Source organism: Xyrauchen texanus, chromosome 35 (assembly GCF_025860055.1).
Source record: "Xyrauchen texanus isolate HMW12.3.18 chromosome 35, RBS_HiC_50CHRs, whole genome shotgun sequence".
In the NCBI taxonomy this organism is placed as follows: Eukaryota; Metazoa; Chordata; class Actinopteri; order Cypriniformes; family Catostomidae; genus Xyrauchen; species Xyrauchen texanus.
The window spans coordinates 35,312,491-35,336,490 of record NC_068310.1 but is presented as its reverse complement, the minus strand read 5'-3'; the positions used below and the strand labels follow the sequence as shown (position 1 = coordinate 35,336,490).

At 38.1% G+C, this 24,000-nt stretch overlaps 1 protein-coding gene across 11 annotated transcripts in view; it reads left to right on the top strand.

Annotated features, from left to right (window-relative positions):
- LOC127629054 (formin-binding protein 1-like) overlaps nucleotides 1-24,000 on the top strand; it is a 91,275-nt gene that overhangs the window by 15,249 nt on the left and 52,026 nt on the right. For 10 of the 11 annotated variants that reach the window (XM_052106082.1, XM_052106085.1, XM_052106083.1 and 7 more), the window contains exon 2: nucleotides 23,185-23,300. In XM_052106082.1, the coding sequence (XP_051962042.1) occupies nucleotides 23,185-23,300 (116 nt within the window). Of the gene's footprint in view, nucleotides 1-20,225; nucleotides 20,388-23,184; nucleotides 23,301-24,000 lie in introns of those variants that run through there. The other variant, XM_052106081.1, reaches the window with a different exon arrangement.

Genomic DNA, 24,000 nt, shown 5'->3' with positions numbered 1-24,000 from the left:
TTGAAATAAATAAATAAAAATAAACTATAGGGTAATGCAGCCAAAGCCAATTTATAAGAAACCGAAATGTTAATTTATTAATTGGGTCTTAAGTTTAAGCTATTGCAGTTAGTTCACCTCACCTCCTTTTTCTCCGCCTCTTGTGTCATCGGGTTCGAACTTCAAAACGTTAAAAATACTTAGTTGTCGATGTCGACTCGTCAGTGTCTGTGTGTGGGCCGTGTGGTGTGACACAGCAGCCAATGCACTCACTGACTGCATGCACATGCAGCATACCGGTCCGGATCCGGAAAGATAAATGATTAGTTCAAGTCTCGACTCTCGAGTCTTCGGGTTTGGGTTCGGCCGGGTCCGAGTCTTTCGTTCTTCCTGTCAGTCCCATAGAGACTATGCTGTCAGTACCGGAAAGAGAAATGATTAGTTCGTCTCTTCGGTTCGAGTCGTTCGTTCTTCAAGTCAGACTCACAAACCCATAGCACTATGCAGAGACAGAAATGATTAGTTCATCTTTCGAGTCTGAGTCCTTCGTTCTTTTGTCACGTGACAGCCCTATTAAATACTTAACCTAGTTCATAATTCACATCATTCTTACAAACATGTTGTAGTTAGTTTTTTATTTGATTTTTACTTTTACAGTTACATGTTACGTTTCTGGTCTCAAATTGTATCTTTTTTCATATGTATTTGTGAATTTCTGTCATGAAGATTCTTTTCTATAACATTGAATGTAGTAATGTAGAATGTAGTATTCATGCATTTTCCATTCACTATGTTTTTTAGTCCATAAAAAATCACCTAAAAAGTCTACGAGTTGTTTTGTGAAAAGTCACAGTATATAACTTAAATATGCAGTTATTTAATAAACCTATGAAACCTACACCTTTGTAACATAGCTTATTACAACACACACTATATTGACTGGATGTTTATTGTTTGTTTATTTTTTGCCAACAATGCTTTAAAAAAATTGGATAACTATCCAAAAGGAATTAAATAAAAATAAATAAAAAATAAATAAGAATGAAAAGGACACTATAAAGCCACAGAGTAACCATATAACTTAAATCACAATATGCAAAATGCATAGTGCTATGGGTTTGTGAGTCTTACTTGAAGAACGAACGACTCGAAACCGAAGAGACGAACTAATCATTTCTCTTTCCGGTACTGACAGCATAGTCTCTATGGGACTGACAGGAAGAACGAAAGACTCGGACCCGGCCGAACCCGAAGACTTCAGTGAAAGATGAACTAATCATTTATGACTTCATGTACCTTATGCGATGTTGCGCATGCGTGCGGTCAACACAAAATGAGCGAATCACTCTCTGAGACAACTTCGGTAGTCCCTAGTCATATTAAAGATTCGTTCAAAATGAACGAATCGTTCATGAACGACACATCACTAAAGCAAATATAGCAGACATATAATCAGCAGCAGGACGTGGAAGCGCCGATGCGATCTCTTGCGCGTGAGCTCTCTCATAAATGAACCGAAACTTCGGCGGCTAGGCCTACTGCCTCACAGACATGAGAAATAAATAGAAATCTTAAAATGCATTTTAAACAAAATTCAAAACAAAATGATAAAATTTTAGGCTACAGTAGCCTAGTAGTCAGGTTTGCCGATGATGCGTTACTATTTATTTATTTATTTTTTATCCCTGTGCCAATCGGAAGCGGACTTCACTGCTGATATTCTGGGGATACAACATAGCCAATAGGCTATAGCCTACTAGGGACTTTAGCCTTTAAAATATCTTTGCTGCATTGGATCAGTCTCCTTTCTAGAACAGCCAAGAGCTTTCTAGCCTCGCGGCAGCAGCGCCTTGCATCGCTCAGACCTTAAAACAGTCAGCGCCGCGGATGCGGTTTTGAAAATTAATCAAAAAACGTCAGATGAGTTTTGTGATGCGGTTGCGGATTAAATAATAATAGCCCATCCGCGCATCTCTAATACAAATGGATTGTTATTATGTGTCATGGAACATTGCGCTCCCCAACTCGCGAAAGGTCGGATTTGCTCCATATTTTGATAAGTTTTGTTTAGAAAACCTTGAATCCATGTAGGCTAATATCATTAGACATAATCCATATCATTAGAATCAATGAATCCATGTCATTAGACACAACGAATCCATGTCATTAGACACAACGTGCACACATGTGCAGGCCAAAGTTTTTTTGTTTTTGTTTTTTTGCGGTGACGACGGTGACAAGCTCAGACCCGCGGTTGGAGTCACGTGACCGCGGTATTGCGGTAACCGTCCCAGCCCTATTAATACCATGTTTTTGGACTTGTATCATGTATCATGGTTATACCGTGTTTTTTTGCCAATGTACCTAGGTAATAACATATGTGTTTTGGCCATGCTTCCATGGTATTATCATGTTTTTTGCTCATGCACCATGGTAATAACATATGTGTTTTGGCCATGCTTCCATGGTATTATCATGTTTTTTGCTCATGCACCTTGGTAATAACATGTGTTTTGGCCATGCTGCCATGGTATTATCATGTTTTTTGCTCATGCACCTTGGTAATAACGTGTGTTATTGCCATGCTTCCATATTAGTATCATGTTTTTTGATCATGCACCTTGGTAATGACATGTGTTTTGGCCATGCTGCCATGGTATTATCATGTTTTTTGCTCATGCACCTTGGTAATAACGTGTGTTATTGCCATGCTTCCATATTAGTATCATGTTTTTTGATCATGCACCTTGGTAATGACATGTGTTTTGGCCATGCTGCCATGGTATTATCATGTTTTTGCTCATGCACCTTGGTAATAACATGTGTTATGCTTCCATAACATGTGTTATGCTGCCATGGTATTATCATGTTTTTTGCTCATGCACCTTGGTAATAACATGTGTTTTGGCCATGCTCCCATGGTATTATCATGTTTTTGCTCATGCACCTTGGTAATAACATGTGTTATGGCCATGCTTCCATGGTATTATCATGTTTTTGCTCATGCACCTTGGTAATAACATGTGTTTTGGCCATGCTCCCATGGTATTATCATGTTTTTGCTCATGCACCTTGGTAATAACATGTGTTTTGGCCATGCTCCCATGGTATTATCATGTTTTTGCTCATGCACCTTGGTAATAACATGTGTTTTGGCCATGCTCCCATGGTATTATCATGTTTTTGCTCATGCACCTTGGTAATGACATGTGTTTTGGCCATGCTTCCATGGTATTATCATGTTTTTGCTCATGCACCTTGGTAATAACATGTGTTTTGGCCATGCTCCCATGGTATTATCATGTTTTTGCTCATGCACCTTGGTAATAACATGTGTTTTGGCCATGCTCCCATGGTATTATCATGTTTTTGCTCATGCACCTTGGTAATAACATGTGTTTTGGCCATGCTCCCATGGTATTATCATGTTTTTGCTCATGCACCTTGGTAATGACATGTGTTTTGGCCATGCTTCCATGGTATTATCATGTTTTTGCTCATGCACCTTGGTAATAACATGTGTTTTGGCCATGCTCCCATGGTATTATCATGTTTTTGCTCATGCACCTTGGTAATGACATGTGTTTTGGCCATGTTTCCATGGTATTATCATGTTTTTGCTCATGCACCATGGTAATAACGTGTGTTATTGCCATGCTTCCATAGTAGTGTCATGTTTTTTGCTCATGCACCTTGGTAATAACATGTGTTATGGCCATGCTTCCATGGTATTATCATGTTTTTGATCATGCACCTTGGTAATAACATGTTATGGCCATGCTTCCATGGTATTATCATGTTTTTGCTCATGCACCTTGGTAATGACATGTGTTTTGGCCACGCTCCCATGGTATTATCATGTTTTTGCTCATGCACCTTGGTAATAACATTTGTTATGGCCATGCTTCCATGGTATTATCATGTTTTTGCTCATGCACCTTGGTAATGACATGTGTTTTGGCCATGCTGCCATGGTATTATCATGTTTTTGCTCATGCACCTTGGTAATGACATGTGTTTTGGCCATGCTCCCATGGTATTATCATGTTTTTGCTCATGCACCATGGTAATAACGTGTGTTATTGCCATGCTTCCATAGTAGTATCATGTTTTTTGATCATGCACCTTGGTAATAACATGTGTTATGGCCATGCTTCCATGGTATTATCATGTTTTTTGCTCATGCACCATGGTAATAACATGTGTTATGGCCATGCTTCCATAGTAGTATCATGTTTTTTGATCATGCACCTTGGTAATAACATGTGTTATGGCCATGCTTCCATGGTATTATCATGTTTTTTGCTCATGCACCATGGTAATGACATGTGTTATGGCCATGCTTCCATGGTATTATCATATTTTTTGCTCATGCACCATGGTAATAACATGTGTTATGGCCATGCTTCCATGGTATTATCATGTTTTTTGCTCATGCACCATGGTAATAACATGTGTTATGGCCATGCTTCCATAGTAGTATCATGTTTTTTGCTCATGCACCTTGGTAATGACATGTGTTTTGGCCATGCTCCCATGGTATTATCATGTTTTTGCTCATGCACCATGGTAATAACGTGTGTTATTGCCATGCTTCCATAGTAGTATCATGTTTTTTGATCATGCACCTTGGTAATAACATGTGTTATGGCCATGCTTCCATGGTATTATCATGTTTTTTGCTCATGCACCATGGTAATAACATGTGTTATGGCCATGCTTCCATAGTAGTATCATGTTTTTTGCTCATGCACCTTGGTAATAACATGTGTTTTGGCCATGCTGCCATGGTATTATCATGTTTTTTGCTCATGCACCATGGTAATAACATGTGTTATGGCCATGCTTCCATAGTAGTATCATGTTTTTTGCTCATGCACCTTGGTAATAACATGTGTTTTGGCCATGCTGCCATGGTATTATCATGTTTTTTGCTCATGTACCATGGTTATACCATGTTTATTGAAAATGTGCCTTCATTGAACAATGCTTTTGAGTGCACCGTGATCTTACTATAACATTTGTCTTGTATGTATAAATAGCTGCTTTGTGCGGAAAGAAACACTGGGAAACTGATAAAGCTGTTGGTTCATCTAATTGGTTGTGAACCTGCCTTCTAATCCCAGGTTGCTTCTGATTGGTTGTCACAGTGTTTGGTAGCCAAGCAACGGGACAAAAGTGACTACGTTTAAATAGACATTGGCTTGTTCGGAATGGGATACTAGCTTATTACACCCCTGATAGCACACGCACATCACCCAGACATCTATCTGATGTGTGTTTACATCTGGAAGAGGTATTTGTTAGGTCGTTTGCTCATCTGCAATATGTCTGTAAGGCGTTTCCTCTTAGTTGTCAATAAGACATTCAGCAGATGACTTTGAGATGTTTAAGATTTAGAATGTTTGTAAATATGGTCTTTTTAAGATTGTGATGCTTTTCAGATTAAAGTTTTAAACTGATGTCCCAGAGATTTACTTGTGCTATCTGGGACTTTACGCTACCTACTATTAAAAAAGCAAGAGGAATAACCTAGGCATTATGCTATAGAGTATTGTAACTTGCTGAAATACTTTTGGAGTATCATGTAGATACCATGCTTCTTGATTATGGTAATAACAATGGTACCACCACAGTACTTTTCGTAAGGGCAACCAGTGCAACAAAACAAGACATACAGACCCATGCCAATTTTTTACCCCCTCTTTCTTTTGAGAAAAACATCTCATTTCTCACTTCCACGTTTTTCATTGTTGTGAACTCAATGACTTCATCTTCTCAGGACATAACATTCTGCCTGTTCTGTCCTCACCCAATCACAGAACGGTCCGTTACTGTGGAAACCATGCCATTCAGGGCATCGCTCAAACCAGACTTCACTTTACCGGTGGCTATGGCAACAATGCTGTTTTGGTTTTGCCAATAAAAACAGTGTTGGTAATGATTTTAGTCACGCTTAATTAACAACAGATCTCTCCTCGGCTCTGTGCAGGTCAAAACCAAAAATGGGGAGTATGTTTCAGCCAGTGTCAGAAATTAACATTTACATTAAGGGACAATACTTGCCCCCTGGATTTGATTTTCATGAGTTTTTATTTTATTTTATACCTTTTATGTGAACTTACTTTTTCTAACAATTTAAAACAAGCTGTCTCATCTTTTTTTATGTAAAAACACTTTAATTTAATAGATTCATGAATACAAATTCTCAAGATTGAGAATTTATGACTTATCACCAAAAGAATTAACTAAAAATCAAATCATGAATTTATATTTTATGCGTGTTTATAACTACAAACGTAATAGAATATTAACTATATCAGAAATGGCAAAACAGAAGGGCGTTTTTTTGCCCCCACATTTTAACTTTTGGGGCATTTTTGTCATTTTTGGTGCCATTTTTGCCCCAAGCCCCCCTAAATTTCTGACCACAGTACCTTTTTGTTTATGCTGTCCACTCACATTTTAATATTTGCTGTGAGGTTGGTATTTGTAGTGGGCTTTAAATTATTTTTAGTGTTTTAAGCTTCGTTTTGTGGTTAAATGTGCTTTTTCTTCTCTCCAAGAGATATAGCAGATATTATGTGCTTTCTAAATGGCGTTTGTACCTGTAGTTGTGGAAGAGAAAGTAAGAGTCAGAAACAGGAAGTAGTCACAAGCGTTTCAATATCTGAGTCACAAAGAGAATGCTCTAGTTAGATAAGTAGCTAACTGGCATCTATCTGCTTCAGCGTGTATGTAGATTAACAAGCAAACCATCTAATGTGAAGGACAGAATGCTAGCCTAAAATTCCCCATGGTAACTGTAGTTTTCATCTATAATACTATAGAGACTGCCAAGTGGGTCAGTGTTTGGCTGGTGACCTCTGCATGTTAGTGTCTGCATGTAGATGCTGTAACTACACTATTATGGGGGCAAAAGCATCTTTTGATGCTTGATTCTGAAAGCATCTTACACTGTTCGAAGGGGATCCCATTTTAATTTATGAAGATTTTACAGTGGTAATAATTACTGTAGCTAATAGCTTTTGTATTTTAGCGGAACTGATGGCTACCATTTTCATTTTTTGTAAGGTAATACACCATCACAGCTGTGGTGTGTGTGTGGTTTGATAGGGTTGCCAGTTGTTTTACAAAGTGAATTAGCAGGTGTGTTAATGGCGTGAGCTGCAGGTAGAGTGAATGGAGATTTATTGATTTGGCATTGTGAGTTTTGTGCAGAGTAAACCCATTAAATTTCCCTCAGCTAAAAGCAGCGTTGCTTAGAGGTTAGGGTAATATGGGTGATTGCAAGGTGTTTGCCTACTGGCCCAAGTCAAACAAGCCCACTTTCAAGTCACTATAGTATTTCGATCTCTAGACAGTGTCATTCTATGTTTTTCTAGCCCATTTATAGTCTGCCATGGTGGACATCATAATGGAGAATTAAAAGTTCTTTGTGGAAGGTTTCTCCAATGAAAATGTTAGCCCTTTTGGTTCGATCCAAAGTTTTCCTGACCCAACCACTGGGGACACCTTGATGATTCTTCTGATTGCTGCTGGACAATTTTCTGTTTCAGGTCTCCATTAGATGCAACGTAAAAATGGAACAAAACAACCGATTCAGATGGAGAAAAATAAGCATTTTAAGTGTTAGTTGGAGTAAAAATTAGTTCATACTTGTTGCATCATAACAACTCAAAGTAGTTAATAAAATCAACAGAATTAACCTTGGGCCATCGCTACATTGTCATCTGTACCCACTCGTGTGAGGTGCTGCGACTCTACCATGTGGCACTCTTGAATTATTTTTTATTTTTTAAATGGCTCCAATGTATTACGCTAAACATAATCCGCTGGTGCGAGTGAATACACTGGAGACTGGAAAACAGAAACAGGCTTGCGTTATGAAACGTGGAACACTTCTGCGTTCAGGAAAAAGGTGTGAATGGAAGCTTGTGTGCTAAAGCCACATCTATACTTTTCCATTTAAAGGAATGTTCCGGGTTCTTTACAAGTTAAGCTCAATTGACAACATTTGTGGCATAATATTGATTACCACAAAAAATGTAATTGGATTTAATAAAAAAGAAAAAAATCAAGGTTACAGTGAGGCACTTACAATGGAAGTGAATGAGGCCAATTTTTGGAGGGTTTAAAGGCAGAAATGTGAAGCAATTACATTAATTCTTCTGTTAAAATGCATGCATTTTTAGCTATAAAGTTGTTTAAATCATAATTTTAGGGTTTTAGGTCTGTTAACATTACATTGTCATGGAAACGAAGTTGTAAAATTGGCTGTTACATTACATAGAACAGCTTGTCACCTAAAATTGTGTTTACACTCATATTGATTATATCTTGTGTCTATACTTTTGAAACATTGTGTATTTTAACATAATTTCCTTTGTGAGTGCCTCTGTAACACAGATTCTTGTATTTATTTATTTTTTTTAAGAAAAAGAGGGATGAGTCGAAATACATTTTTGTGGTAATCAACTTTACGCCGCAAATGCTGTCGATTGAGCTTAATTTGATTGAAAACGTAATATTCCTTTAAGTTTGAAACCGCCATTTTCAGTTTCCTAGCGTCATCCTTCTCCAAAGTATGCGGTTTTCAAAACTCTCCATTTTCGGTGTAGAAAAATGGCGTTCTGGTGTGGATCAGAGGTATAAACGTAGCAAAATCAATGCGATTTTAAATGAAAACGTATTAGTGTGGAAGCGGCCTATGTCATTGGCGCAGATTCTGCTCAGCAAGATGCAAACAGCGACCCCTCTGGTCTGGATGAATAGGGATTTTAATTGTACTGTTAAATACGAGAAAGGGTGCATGACTGTTCTCTTAATGTAGTCTCTTGATTTTAGAACTAAAATCTTTTTGTTTAAGATAAGATGACTACTGTGTACGCACAAATGTGTAAGTGTGTGTGTGTGTGTGTGTGTGTGTGTGTGAATTATTTCACTCTCACCTCCTCTCGTTTCTCAAATGAATCCTTGGATTACCCCTCAACCTTTGATCTTCACTTGGTTTTACCCTAACTTCAGTCCAAGACATCTTTATCTGTATAAAAGCAGTGTGTGTGTGTGTGTGTGTGTGTGTGTGTGTGTGTGTGTGTGTGTGTGTTTCAGGTTGGAGTGGTATTAAATCTGAGAAGGCTTCTTCCTCTCACATCACACTCAGAGCATAAGTGATCTATTTATGAAGAACGAGAAAGAGAGTGACAGGAAGGAGTGTGTGAATTATTTGTTAGTTTTCCACAGCAGTATGCAGTTTGGGCCGCAGGATCTGTGTGTATGAATTCAGTAATTAGCTTTGCAGTCTCCATTTATTATATATGTCTTTTAACACCAGTCTAAAGACACCGTGAAATCAAAATGTGACTTTTTTGACTTTTGTCTGTCTGTTATCTTTGATGCCATTTATGTAATAGTATATACCTGAGAGTTGACAAATAGCAAATACAGTAGCAAATCATATTTCATAGCTATGACACAACAAATGCATATTGGCTATTTAAAAAGGGACCGGCATGTCCTACCAAAACATCCTTGTTCAATAGAAAATATGTCAACATAGAATCAAAAACTGCGCACTTCAAGCCACTTCATGGGTTGTTGAAAATACTTTAAAATATTGTAACATTTCAGAATCAGAGTGCATGGAGAATGTTTTAAAGTGATTGTGTATTTGGAACATGAAGCCTTGTGTGTTGGTGTGTGTATCACATTTCTTCTGGCACACATAACTCGCATACCCAGTATGCTTTCCCTGCAAATACAACTTCCCTGTCACTGTAAAAGAAACACATACACATAAATGTAAACTATGCTGCCAACAGCTGTGAATACTGTATGTGTATGTCTATTTGTATTGCTTAATGTGAGGGCAACTTCCTACAAAGGTGTATTTTAAGAGGCTGCACAGAGGAGCTTTATGGTGGCAATACTGATTGGAGATCCATTGGGTACTCTTTGAAAAGCTGGGTGCTAGCTCATGCAAAAGTAACCACGACTATGCACTTTTGAGGATGGTTGCCTGAGCATTGCTATAAAGTTGCTAAGGTGTATTGGGTAGTTGCTAGTCCCTAGATATGGCTCGGGTCCATCTTTCATGTTAAGTTCATGGGATTTTGATGCCCATTTTATCGTCTCCCTGTCGAAAATCATAAGTCTGATCACTTTTAAAAGTAATGACACCTCAACAGGCCGCACTTGGGTTTAGTGGTTTGTTCAAAATTGTTGTTTTTTTCTCCCCAATTTTGAATGCCCGATTCCCAATGCGCTCTAAGTTCTTGTGGTGGTGTAGTGACTCGCCTCAATCCGGGTGGCGGAGGATGAATCTCAGTTGCCTCCGTGTCTGAGGCTGACAGTCCATGCATCTTATCAAGCGGCTTGTTGAGCGTGTTACCGCGGAGACGTAGGGCATGTGGGGGCTTCAAGCTATTCTCTGCGGCATCCATGTCAATGTAATGTCATGCCACATCTCAAAGTTTCATTTCTGAGTTTCATTACCCATGAAAATTTCAGTTTTAAGATCTTTTGATGTAAACTCAGAACTCGTCTTATGTAACGGAATAAAACAGGATCATTTGGCGGTTGAACAAACTGGAAGCAAGTTGGAAATGTACAGTGTATATGAACAATTAGCGATGAGTGTGTTTTTGGGAACAGTTGCACAAATTAGTCTGAGTATTGTGTTTTTGACTGTGTGTATACAGTATGTGTCTAGGTGAAGTGCATTGTTGGTGCCGGTTAACAATGTGTGTGTGTTTTTGAGTTGAACTGCAGCTGGTAATCGGCTTAAAATGCAAACCCGTATCACATTATCGGCCACATTCCAAACTAACTTTTCTTCCTCTCTCCTTTTCATTTACTTCAGTTTTTAAAAATGGGAAAAATTACCGTTTTTAATTAGTATATTAGCCGCAGAAAAAGTGGATTTTTTTTTTTACCATTTGTAATCAAAAAAACAGATTTGCTGCTAGTTTTCTAATTTGTATTTATAGTTATTCCAGCACAAAAAAAGGATTCTTAACGGTTTCTCATTCACATTTGTGCGTGCGTTCTGCTTGGCGATTATGTGCGAGGAGCTGTTTGATTTTCTGAACCGGTGCCGGTCTGTGTGTTTGCTCCGATGGACCATCGGCGATGGTTTCTGGAGGAGCCGGATCGCCACTCTCCTCCTCGTCTCACATCGCTGCAGGAGTACCTGCAGACACTCCTGCAAATGAGGATGGACTGCGATGCGAGTAGTCATAGTAACCGCATCCCACAGCTGGTCATTATGGTGATGTCTGTGATGATTGTATGTTCGGTGTAATTGTGTAACAGTAGCACAGAGCACAGGATGTGGCGATAGATGATATCAGCAAATGTTTATCAAACTACCTTATTCAAAAGATCAAAAGCTCAGGTTTATGAAACCTGACCGGTGGTTTATTGTATTTTATATACAGTACTGTACAAAAGATTAAGGAACTTGTGACAAATTTTGCTCAGTGAGGATGTCTTCAAAAATAAATAAATAAATTGTATTTAACAATTAACATCATATATTGTGCCTAAGACTTTTGCACTGTGCGTGTGTGTGTGTGTGTGTGTGTGTGCATAAATATATAAATAATGTATATTTACTATGTGTTAAAGGAATATGTCTCTCAATAATGACAATTATGTGATTTTTATTTTGCCTCTTTTTTTTAATGACTTAAAATGAATGTTTAATGACTTAAAAGCTATTGTGTGGACTTAAAAGACTTGCAATATAGCGCACAATTTGTATTGACCATTTTATCAGCCTAATCTCATAAACATTCATGACTGTGACAAAATTTTTCAAAACATAATGACGTGTCTTTTTTGGGGATTTCCTGGTTCAAAAATGGTCTTTGGTGTTGGCTGATGTACACGATTTGGCTGTGTTGTTTGTTTGTTTGTTTGTTTGTTTCCTTCTCCACAACAGGTATTATTTTCCTTTCATCAGGCTCTTAATGATTTGGGAATCATTTTGATTCTAGAAATATCTGATGGCAAACCAGGCCGGGTTATTTCCTAATAATGAATTGTTGTATTGCAAGAGCTTTCCACTAGGTAAATAATGACGGAATATAATGTAATGACTAGTCCTTTAAAATGCTGACACTGACAACAATCTCTTTTGGAGAAGCCTTTGACATGAGTCTACAACCATCTAAATACACGAGAAACCTTATAATCTTCCATTAATCCGACAGTTTTAGAGGTTGTACTCAAACTCACTGTGATATATAGGCTACTAGAATGATTTGAGTGAGTTTGGAGGGTTCAATTGTCACTAAATAATCCATTTTTAATAACTGAATTTTGCGTCTAATGGATCAAAGAGGATATAATGGATTGTGTAGAATCTGGAAGCTTAGATACTTATAAATTGTACGATGTTAGCAGTGTTATTTGTCCTGTAAGTGTTCTCAGCATGCACCGTTTAGAACCCAACACTCGAAATCAAACCTTAAAAGTGAGTTTGTGTGGTTGAGATGACACAGGAAGAACATTGTGTCATCATCATTCCTGTCAATGTTACTCAAATTCCAGCTTTTGGTTGTGGGTGGAGCTTTGAATTTGTCAGACAGGTTAAACTCCACCCATAACTACCCTATTTTGAGAACTGGAGCTTGGTTTGAAGCTTGGTCCGATATCAGGAAATATGCAAACTCACAAAACTCAAAAACTCACCAATGCATGGCTACATGTACACAACCCTATTTGTGTTATATCAACAAGAAACGACATTCCCAACCCATTACTTTCGTACTGTGATATCCAAGTGAAACAGAACATTGAAACTGAACAAAGGAATATTCCGGGTTCAAGACAAGTTAAACTCAATCTACAGCATTTAAGGCATAATGTTGATTATTGTGACTCGTCCCTTGTTTATTTAGAGCAAAAATGCAGTTACAGGAACGCACTTGCAGTACAATGGAAGTGAATTAGACCAGTACATACAGTAAACCTTCAAATACACACTATTATAAAAGTTGTCATATGGTATAAACATTAGGATGCCTGTTAGCGTGATTTTAGTCTGATGAATCTGGGATTTACCAACATTCTGTCATCATGACATTAAAGTTGTAAAACTGAATGTAGCTTAACAAATAGTCACAAAAATCACATCCAAAATGTGCAATTGGACACTTTCAATTCTGTGTGTTTGTGTGCAACATTTCTGTCAATAATGGATGGGAATCTGTATATTAAGCGTGAACATTTGTGATTTATGATGTTTGCTATGTTTTGTTAAATGTATTGTGGTAATGTTGTAGAGATGTTCTTTGGGCTATTAAATGTGCAACTTAAATCGATGGCCTGCTACTGTGTGTAGAGAAGGCTTAGTTCATCTTAGGTTCATCTTTCATGTCACAAAGACAAATATTGGCCATATGATCATCCGAGTGTGTGTGCGTGACCTTTGTCTGTATTATGACTGAGAGGTTGCAGTAGCTCTGCTCTGGCTTTCTCTGCTACACAAAGACCCAGTGTGAAAGACCATTGCATTGGCATTTCACACACACACACACACACACACACACACACACACACACACACACACACACACACACACACACACACACACGTTGTGTTTCCATGTTTTATGGGGACTTTCCATAGACATAATGGTTTTTATACTGTACAAACTTTATATTCTATCCCCTAAACCTAACCCTACCTCTAAACCTAACCCTCACAGAAAACTTTCTGCATTTTTACATTTTCAAAAAACATAATTTAGTATGATTTATAAGCTGTTTTCCTCATGGGGACCGACAAAATGTCCCCACAAGGTCAAACATTTTGGGTTTTACTATCCTTATGGGGACATTTGGTCCCCACAAAGTGATAAATACACGCTCACACACACACACACTCACACTCACACACTCACTCACTCTCTCTCTCTCTCTCAAACTGCCTGACAACTCACACAAATATTTCTCCCTGAATGCAAAACCTCCCAGAAGCACCAGCTACAATGAACAGAGACTATTGAAAGGAGAGCAGAATTTCAAAACATCTCATGATGATTAAAAACCCCTACCACACACACTGTACATGTGCACAAATGTGTCAAGACTTAACTAGATTTTAATACGTGATTTGTGGTTCTTGCAAAAGTCAGTGCCATGATTCTAGGGCATTGTGTGTGGTTGCCAGGGCATTGCTATGTGATTCCAAATGTGTTCTTAGTAATTGTAGCATGTTGCTATGTTGTTGCTAGGGTATTGTAAGTGATTGCTAAGGTGTTCTGAGTGGTTTTAGTATATTGCTAGGCAGTTGCTTGGGGGTTGTGGGCAGTTGCCGGGGTTTTGCTAGGTGGCTGCTAAGGTGTTCTGAGTGGTTATTGCATGTTTCTATGCAGTTGCTGGGGTTTTGTGGGCGGTTGCCATTGCCAGGATGTTGCTATGTGGTTGTTGAGTGGTTCTTTTTTTATACATGTATTTTTCCCATTTTCTCCCTAATTTGGAATGCCCAATTTACAATGTGCTCTAAGTCCTCGTGGTGGCATAGTGACTCCGGGTGGTGGAGGACGAATCTCAGTTGCCTCTGTGTCTGAGACGTCAATCTGTGCATCTTATCACGTGGCTTGTTGAACGCGTTACCGTGGAGACATAGCTTCTATTGTGGAGGCTTCACGCTATTCTCTGCTGCATCCACGCACAACTCACCACCCGCCCCACCGAGAGCGAGAACCACATTATAGTGACCACAAGGAGGTTAACCCATGTGACTCTACCCTCCCTAGCAACCGGGCCAATTTGGTTGCTTAGGTGACCTGGCTGGAGTCACTCAGCACACCCTAGATTCGAACTTGCGACTCCAGGGGTGATAGTCAGTGTCTTTTGCTAAGGTGTTCTTATATGTTTCAGCTTGTTGCCATACTGCGATGCAGTCGCTAAGGTGTTATGAGTGGTTGCCAAGTTTTTGCTATGTGGTTGCTAAGGTGTTATAGAGTGTTGTGATGTGGTATGCTAGGGTTTTGTGGTTTGTTGCAAGGGTGCAGAATTGTAGTTTTTGGGTAAGCTATCCCTTTAACACTTCCACATGTGTTAACTAGGCCATCAGTCACTATGGAATAATGCCTGAGCTATTTATTTCGCTCACACACACTCAGCATCTGCACCTTCTCAAAACCACTTCCTGTGTCAGCTGTTTTTAGGTTAGCAGGAATTGGTGTTAATCATTCCTCAGGGACATACAGAATACCAAAATAGAGCTAATTAGTCAGTGCTTTTTCTAATTTAATGTGAATACTGTTGATTACAACTTTCTGATGAGTGCATTTTTCCCGATGTTAAAATACTTTCTCCTATTCCATCTTAATATGCAGAGGCATTTATAAGTAAGCCAATCGTAGGTTATTTATCGCAAAAACTGTAAACATTGTGACTGTTACTTTATCAATACATTGCTCTGTTTGTTTGATTACCCCAACCAGACCGACCCAGCAACCCGAGTTTAGGACGGGACTTTCTGTTTGCTCGACTAATGGAAGACAGAGAGAGCGTTTGGGAAACCTGTTTACCGACATTATTTTTGCGATGCCATTTAGTGATGCTGGTGGGGAGAAATTACACACTTTAACTTGAAGTCTAGTCTGGTTTGCTGGTCTTAGCTGAATTAAACTGATCATTTCTTTGTTTGCATTACATAACCAACATTATAAGCTTTTTCCGGTAGCTCAACTGACAGTGCGTTGCCCTTGCAATGCAAAGGACCGGGGTATGAGTCCTGAAGAGAATGTGAATCAAGACGTGAGCTGAAAGTGTCACGGAAGCAGCATAAAAACGATGTGGTAGCTTCAGTAATCGCGTTTATCATGTTGCATTTGCTTTTTTATGACACTATATGTTAGGTTTAGGTTTAAGGTTTAGGGTAGGTTTGTTGATTTAAAACTCAATTGAGCATTAACCTTAAATTGTAGTATTAATACGTCTGTGTTTGGCGTGCACATATAACCTTATTCCCTACATATACTTACACAGATTTACAACCAATGTTGTTGCATTAGTGCTTCAAACTGAGGTTTAAACATATCAAAGTACTCCACAGGATTTGAGGTGTTATTCATGTCTGAAGCTCAAGCTGTGTGGGATGAGCTATGCATCAAAAATGAATGACTTAAAGGGGGGAGAGGATTGTTCAAATTCCTAACCCCAGGTATGAGCTATAGTAATAGTGATGCTTTTCAGACTTTTCTGTATTTAAAAACAGTATCTCAATGTCAGATTGTGACTGCATTAATGCTCTCATCCTTGGAGCCATTGGATTTAATGAGATCATGAGAGAAGAGTGAACTTTAGGAACTTTCTATGTCCCATCAGGCCGCATTATGGCTATTTATAGTGCTAGAGGAGGCGTATGTGTGTGTCTCTCTGGATGATGGAAGACATGGCATAGAGCTTTTCTCATGCTGTTGTGTGTAGCCTACTTTTATTTTAGGCTGAATTACAGCATTCTGCATGCCTGATGTCTTTGACTTGTAGTTATATTTGACAAAGTAATTATTAAAATGGTTATATCTTTCCATATGTTGAGTATGCTCTCATTTTTGAGTCAGAATCCATGATGACATCATCAACCAGATAGTACCATTCAAATACCGGCATTCATGCAGTCAGTTGTACTAGAACTAGATGAATTTTTTTATAGTGATTTTTATGGTGTTATTTTTGTTGTCCTTGTTTGGGGTTTTGACTATGAACTGTCACTGTATGGAAATCACTTCCTGTCTTAATCTCTCTCTTCATATTCCTCTCTAGTCGCTCACTCACCATCTGGCAGAGCTTTGATTTTACACGTGCAGCGCAGACGCCCACAACCGAGCATGTATATGTGCTCAACCCTTCCTCGCTCTCTTTTTTCCTCTGATCACTCCTTTCTGTTTAGTAGACGAGTACATAGTGGATACAGGTGCTCTGCAATCTGTTCGGGGTCAGCTGGCGATGCTTCGTGACCCTCATTAATCCATGCCGACTTTGTACACAGTGAGAAATTGCATACGTTGTCACCCCCGAATACAATGGATACATAATTACTCGGAGCCCAGCAGGGAACATTCCAAAAACTTTGGCAAATATTATGTAAAGATTGTGTAAATGTTAGGAATAAACATTCCTTATGCTGTGTTTAGGCTATGTCCACACTAGTGTGACCACACATTGTGACTGGTAGATTTTAATGTTTTTTCGAAAAAATCGTGTTTCATGAATGAGGCCCAATTGCTAAGTTAAACAGTATTTTAAGACATATTCAACAATGTAACTCACTATTGGAATGTAAAAAAAATTACATTCCGAGAATGTTAGGATATATACGAATGAGAATGAGAGAACACTTCCAGTAATGCTATGCTACGTGCGCTATGCTACAAACGTCATGCTATAAATGTTCTACTCGCATTAAGAAAATAGAAATTTTAACGTTCAGATAATGTGGTATAGCCATGATGAAACCATATTTTATTATACATGAGCCATATCACCCTCAGCAGCCATATCACCCTGCAGCTCTTGCCTGGTTGCCTGCTAAAGCTAAGCAGGGTTGAGCCTGGCCAGTACCATGGATGGGAGACATCCTTGGGAAAACCAAGGTTGCTGCTGGAAGTGGTATTAGGGAGGCCAGCAGGGGGTGCTCACCCTACGGTGTGTGTGGGTCCTAATGCCCCAGGATATTGACGGGGACACTATACTATAAAAAGGCACCGTCCTTTGGATGAGATGTTAAACTGTGGTCCTGACTCTCTGTGGTCATTTAAAATCCCAGGACACTTCTCGTAAAGAGTAGTGGTGTAACCCCGGTGTCCTGGCCAAATTCCCCCCATTGGCCCCTATCTATCATGGCCTCGTATTAATCTCCATCCCTGAATTGGCTACATCACTCTACTCTCTCCTCCCCACCAATAGCTGGTGTGTGGTGGGTGTTCTGGTGCACTATGGCTGCCGTCGCATCATCCCTATGCTATGTAAAGCGCTTTGAGTGCCTAGAAAAGCGCTATATAAATGTAAGGAATTATTATTATTATTATTAATACGACTCACTTTTGGAAAGCAATGCAATGTAATTTGGAAATTACAAAGCATTGTTGCTAATATGTTATATATGAGAATTGAGAGCACTTTGTCAGTTGCATTATGCTACATACGCTATTATTTTCTACATGCATTTAGAAAACTAGACATTTTAATATTAACATAATGTGATTTAGCCTAGATGATGAAGTACTTTATTATATATAGTCGTTTTTGGAATGTACAAATCAAAGATCTTAAAATGGTAAATTGTTTACGAATAAAAATTGAGAGAACTTTGTCAGTAATGTAATGCTATGTGCACTATGCCAATGTTATGCTATGAATGTTCTACTAGCATTGCGAAAACTTGACATTTTAATGTTCCCACAACCAAAATCGAATGCTTAGGTAACGTTTTAACATTTAACGAAAATGTAGAACATTAATAGTACATAAAAACTACATGAAAGCTGCATGAATTGCTTATGTTGTTGTATTTTTCATTGTAAGTCGCTTTGGATAAAAACATCTTCTAAATTATATAATGTTAATAATTATTTAATTTTACTGTTTAACTGTGAGTGTGTAGTTTACTCTCTGCGGTAATGCGGTATTTTTGCTTGTAGCTGGTCTTGTTTCAGTACTAGAACTGGGCTTGAATAAAATAGCAGAACTACTGAAGTACAGTAGGTTTTTCTAAATCTGGTGCCCAGACGTGCAGACAATCTTCTCCAGATGTGCAGTATACAGTATCTGCGTTGTACCAGTGGGAGTGGTTTAATCTGTGGGCAGAGACATACTCTGGATTATAATCCACCATTATCACACTGGGACCAGCTGGATTACTGGTGTGCTTTGATGCTTTGCATCTGGAGGACTGATTGACACTGGTTTTGCACCTGGAAGACTGGCTGGGCTCTGTTCTGATACTTGGAGTGGGCGGAACCTGCCGTTGATTAACAGGTTGTATTGATCAAAGATGGGAGCCACTTCCTCATTCAGAGAAATATGGACTAACATGTTGTCAGATCAGAAGGTAAATAGGTATGCTTGCAACAGATACACTGCAATGTGTTCCGTTACCTAGATATAACAATAGCTGTTTTTCCAAAGTTGTAGTGCTTATAACTCCAGAAGTATTAAATGTATCTTAAAATCCTTTTAGAATCTGATTCAGAACAAACCTTTATTTTTGTATCTTCATTTGTAAGGCCTCATATGGTTAAATCCCAGAGATATGGGGCTCTCAATATGACCTAGTTTTGCTCCAAATCAGAGGAAATAATGAAGCAGTATTTTACTTTGTAAACTCAGTAAATATATATATTTTTTTACTCAGTATTTACTCCGTAAATATTGATTCATTGCATTTAATATTTTGACTTTCATCATCATTTATGTTTATCTTTCTTTAGATAAAGTTTCAGCCAGGAAAGTTTCTGATATTTGGTTGATTTGACATGGAATAACCCTTTTTCAACTTTGAACCATACTACTATGCAGATGGTAAAATCTAGTAAAAAGATAGTTTTGAATTAGTTGAATTTCTTTGAATCTCTACATTACTCCAGGACTTCCAGTTGTGTTATTTCATAGTTTTAATGACTTTATGATCAGTCTAAAATGTTGAAAAAGAAGAAAGAATCAGTAGGTGTGTCCAAACTGGTACTGTACATCTGTATGGATAGGTTGCACTTCCAACACTTCATAGATGTCTTGCTTTGCATTCATTAAAACTTTTGACATTTGAGCATCCGTTCATCACATGATCTCTCAAGCACCGCCAGTCTTTTCTGTGGCGATCCAAACCACAACACATGTACACAAGTATGCAGCAAATTTGAACCCTCTTCTGCTCGTGTGCTGCTGTTCTTGTTACTGTACTTTGCTCTGGAGTGTATACTAAAGACGGTTGTGTAAGAGGAGGTGATCTGTGTTTAAATGAGCCCGACTAATCGCATTAGGTCATTTAAATTCCCCAGATGCTGACAAGGAACTTTTGAAACTCTCTGTGTGTTTCTTTTGCATTGTTAGTTTTTAATTTTAATGGGCTTAAATTGTCTAAAAGCTGTAATACCAAAGTCATTTGTGACTACTGGAGTGCAAAAACCCCAAATCATTACCCACATGCACTTCCTGTGCACACAACCATACTCATGCAGGTTGAGGGTGCTCATCCTGTCTGCTCTGTGCACGAACAGGAACTGCTCAGTATTGCGTGTCGTGTTACAGATGGAGAAATTCAGGATGCTGGTGTCTTTTTATGTATGAAATGTTAGTACAGATGCAGGGAGTCTGTGATAAATCTGGCTGGATTTTTCAAACTTCGAGATGGTGGAAGAGAAAATGGGGGGATGCTGGAGTCAAACCAAGGTGATCTTAAATGTAGCTACAACATCACTCCAAGACTCAAGACTTGGCAATGCTAAATTGATGTTAGTTTCTGTCTAGAGCAAACCGCTAGTTGCGTTCTGTTGCATAATGTCTAATTGTTCTTAAACTCTTCTTTAGTTCCTCATATGCACCTGTGAGCACAAATATACACTAAAGTGTTCTTTGTTGGTTATCTGAATCAATCTATAGGGTTCTTAATTTAGCTACATGGCTCTTTGGAGATTTAAAAGGTTCTTGATGGTAAATAATTGGTTTTTCAGATCAGTCTATTGGTTTCTGGGTTGGAGTTGAAGGATTTCTAAAAATCTATAGAATTACATTTATTTTTATGAGTGTGCATGCTTAAAATTAAAGGTTCGTCAATGTTCTTTTCAGCACTTTAGGTTCAGAATATATATATATATATATATATCAAGAACCATTTTTGGATGTTTAGGGTTCTTGAGTTGACCGGTTAAGTTCTCGATGTTGCATTATTGGTTCTTCAGATCTGCATATTGGTTTCTGGTTTCTTAAAAGCACCAGTTTATACAGAAGATGGGTTTCTATAGAACTTGAAAATTAAAGTTCATTGAACTCTTTCAGCATTAGGCTGTAAAATATGTGTGGTTGAAATTGCAGTCTTTATTTTTTCTAAAGGTTTAATCTAGTGTAGAGGCACATTAGCAAGAACTTCCTGTCGTGTCTTATACTTCTCATTGGTGAAAAAACCCCATTATTTTTCATATGATTAATTTGTTTAGATCATATGGTCATTAATAAGAATGAAAAACATTTTATTTTGTTCAGAAATACTGATCTGCATATATATAGTGCAATTCTATGAACGTATACTGTACAAATTGGTCTTAGTCATACTTTACCTGGAATGAACCACGCTCCTACTATCAGCCCTCTACGTCTCACTTTCAGAAAGTGTGATCTGTGTTAGTTTTTAATGTCAAAATGTTTCTGAAATATGATTTAGTTCCTTAGCCTGTAAATGTATGTGGTACAGATACAGAAGGAGTGTTGTACAAAGGTTTTAAGGGAAGTTATTTGCAATTTGGAAGCATGTACATACTTAATCACCTGTCTGGAATCTTCTATGGGTAAACACAACAAAGTATGAGAATTAGATATATAGGGCTGTTTACAATGTGGAAACTAATGGTGAGTCTTTGTGCTGTTGCAACAGTGTTTCTATTGATAATGGATTTTACCAATACTGATAACTAAGGTGATGGAACCTATTAATCCTTCAGCACTGGCCACGGAGGAATTAAACAAAACTATCTGGAACTATCGGCATACATTTTTTGTTCCAAGAAGTAACTATCGGCACAGATTAATCGGTAAAACCAATATATCGGTCTACCTCTAGTTTATGCACAGTGACTATCTATACTGTGAACTTTACAGGAAGTTTGAATGTGCTCTATTCTATAAGGACTCTGCAAGCTTTATGTTGACAATTTGTTCCAGATTTTAAAAGGTTCAGTTGTCAAACCTTTTAAAATAAAAATTCAGGAATGTTCAGCCTGTAAATCCGGTTTCCTTGTGGTTATTTGAAAGCAATTGATAATGTTACGATCCCGTTTTGTCTGCCCCGTGTTTTCTGTCTCACTCTCCACCGATCACGTTCCATGTCACGTTTTCCTTGTTGTCCGCCCCGTGTTTCACTGTCCTTGTATAAACTACACTTCCCGTCTTTCCCGGCCCTCATCACCGCTGTCACAGCGTTATTGTCCGCACCTGTTCGTGATTTTGTTATTACCGTGTCTGTCTATTTAAACCCTGTTGTTTTCCCTTTCCTTTGTCATTCGTTGTATCGTTGCACGTTCGCGTTACATATTCTTCAGAGTTTCAGTGTTCGTTCGAGGTTTCCCTGCCCTTCATGGATGTTTCCCCAACCTTTGTAGCCCCTTTATGCTCTTCCGTGTTTTGATTATTTTCCCATCGTGGACTTTTCATTTGTTCCCGTGTTTTGTTGATCTTAATCTGTCTATGCTGGCCAAATAAAGCCGCGTTTGGATCCGCACCTCCTGTCTGCCTTCTCCTGACTTCTCACACTCATTACAGATAAAGCCAGAACTATTAGAATCATCTAGATATGGTGCATTAGACAAATTAGAAGTGAAGCATGAAAAACTGTAATTTTTATATTGGTGAGGCCGATTAATCGGTTTTGCGATTATAGGCATTGGTGGATAAATGTGTTTGCATGGCTGATTAAAAGAAATGTTAAATTTCCCCCAAAAATGTACACATGTGTCAATTGATTTTGATTGCCAACACTTTTTGTTTTCAAGGTTTGCATAAATAAGTAAATATTGCATAAAATAAGAGTTTGTTTCTCTTTAGAAATGTTGCGTACATCTGATTTGCTTTTGTGAAATTGTATTTATATGTTGTGTAACTGTTTATCTGCATTTAGATCTGCCATTGGCCAGATTGCTTTCTAGATATCTGCATCGGCCATTGAAAAACGCATGTCAGCCGACCACTAATTGCATCACCTGATAATCATTTAAATAAATCAGTACTGTAATAATATCATAACAGCACTAAAAACAGTCAAAATCATTCAAAAATACTTTTTTGTTAACAAATGCAAACATAAATCATTTTTACTCTAATAAGAATGGGCTCATGCATTGTTATTTGCGTCTTTGGTGAATATTTTGATGTACATTTTTTCATTACTACAACTGATTTCAGGTGTAGAATGTTCTTCTCTTCCCTTCCCTGTAATTGCACCTAATTTAACATATTTATTTCTCTCTTTCTCTCCCAGGATCAGTTTGATAACTTGGAAAAACACACCCAGTGGGGAATCGACTTTATAGAAAAATACAACAAATTTGTGAAGGAGAGATCAGAGATCGAGCTTAACTATGCAAGACAGATCAGGTGAGTTATAAATGTTAATCTTTGAGAGTGTTCAATAATGGTCGGATTTATATGGCATTGTAAGGTAGATTATATTATAAAGTAAAGGTTGACCATTTGTGGATTTTGCCGATACCGATGACTAAGGTGGTGGAAAATAATGATAATCGATTAATCAGCCGATAGTTTTAAAAATCGATTTATAGAATGTTACAAAACTTTCTTAGTCATTCCTTATTGTGACTATTACTAAAACATTGAAAATGAATCAAATGAACAAAGATTACGTTTATTGTGCAACTAAAATCCCAATAATAATGACGATTATGGTTCATAATGTAGGACTTTTAACTATTAACAAGCCCAAAATATACTTACTTATTTTGGGACTGTTGTTTAAAAAAAAAAAGGTAACTTGACTCCATTAAAATGCTCTATATTTACAAAGAAAAAGCCACTGTTGAAACAGAAATACAAAAAGAAATGGTTAGAGTGGGCAGAGACACACAGACATTGGACAACAGATAATTGGAAAAGAGTGTTACGGATCTAAACCCCATTGAACTTTTGTGGGATCAGCTAGACTGTAAGGTGTGTCAGAAGTGCCCAACAAGACATCCACATCTATGGCAAGTGCTACAGGAAGTGTGGGGTGAAAGGTCAAGTGCTACAGGAAGTGTGGGGTGAAAGGTCACCTGAGTATCTGGACAAACTGACCGCT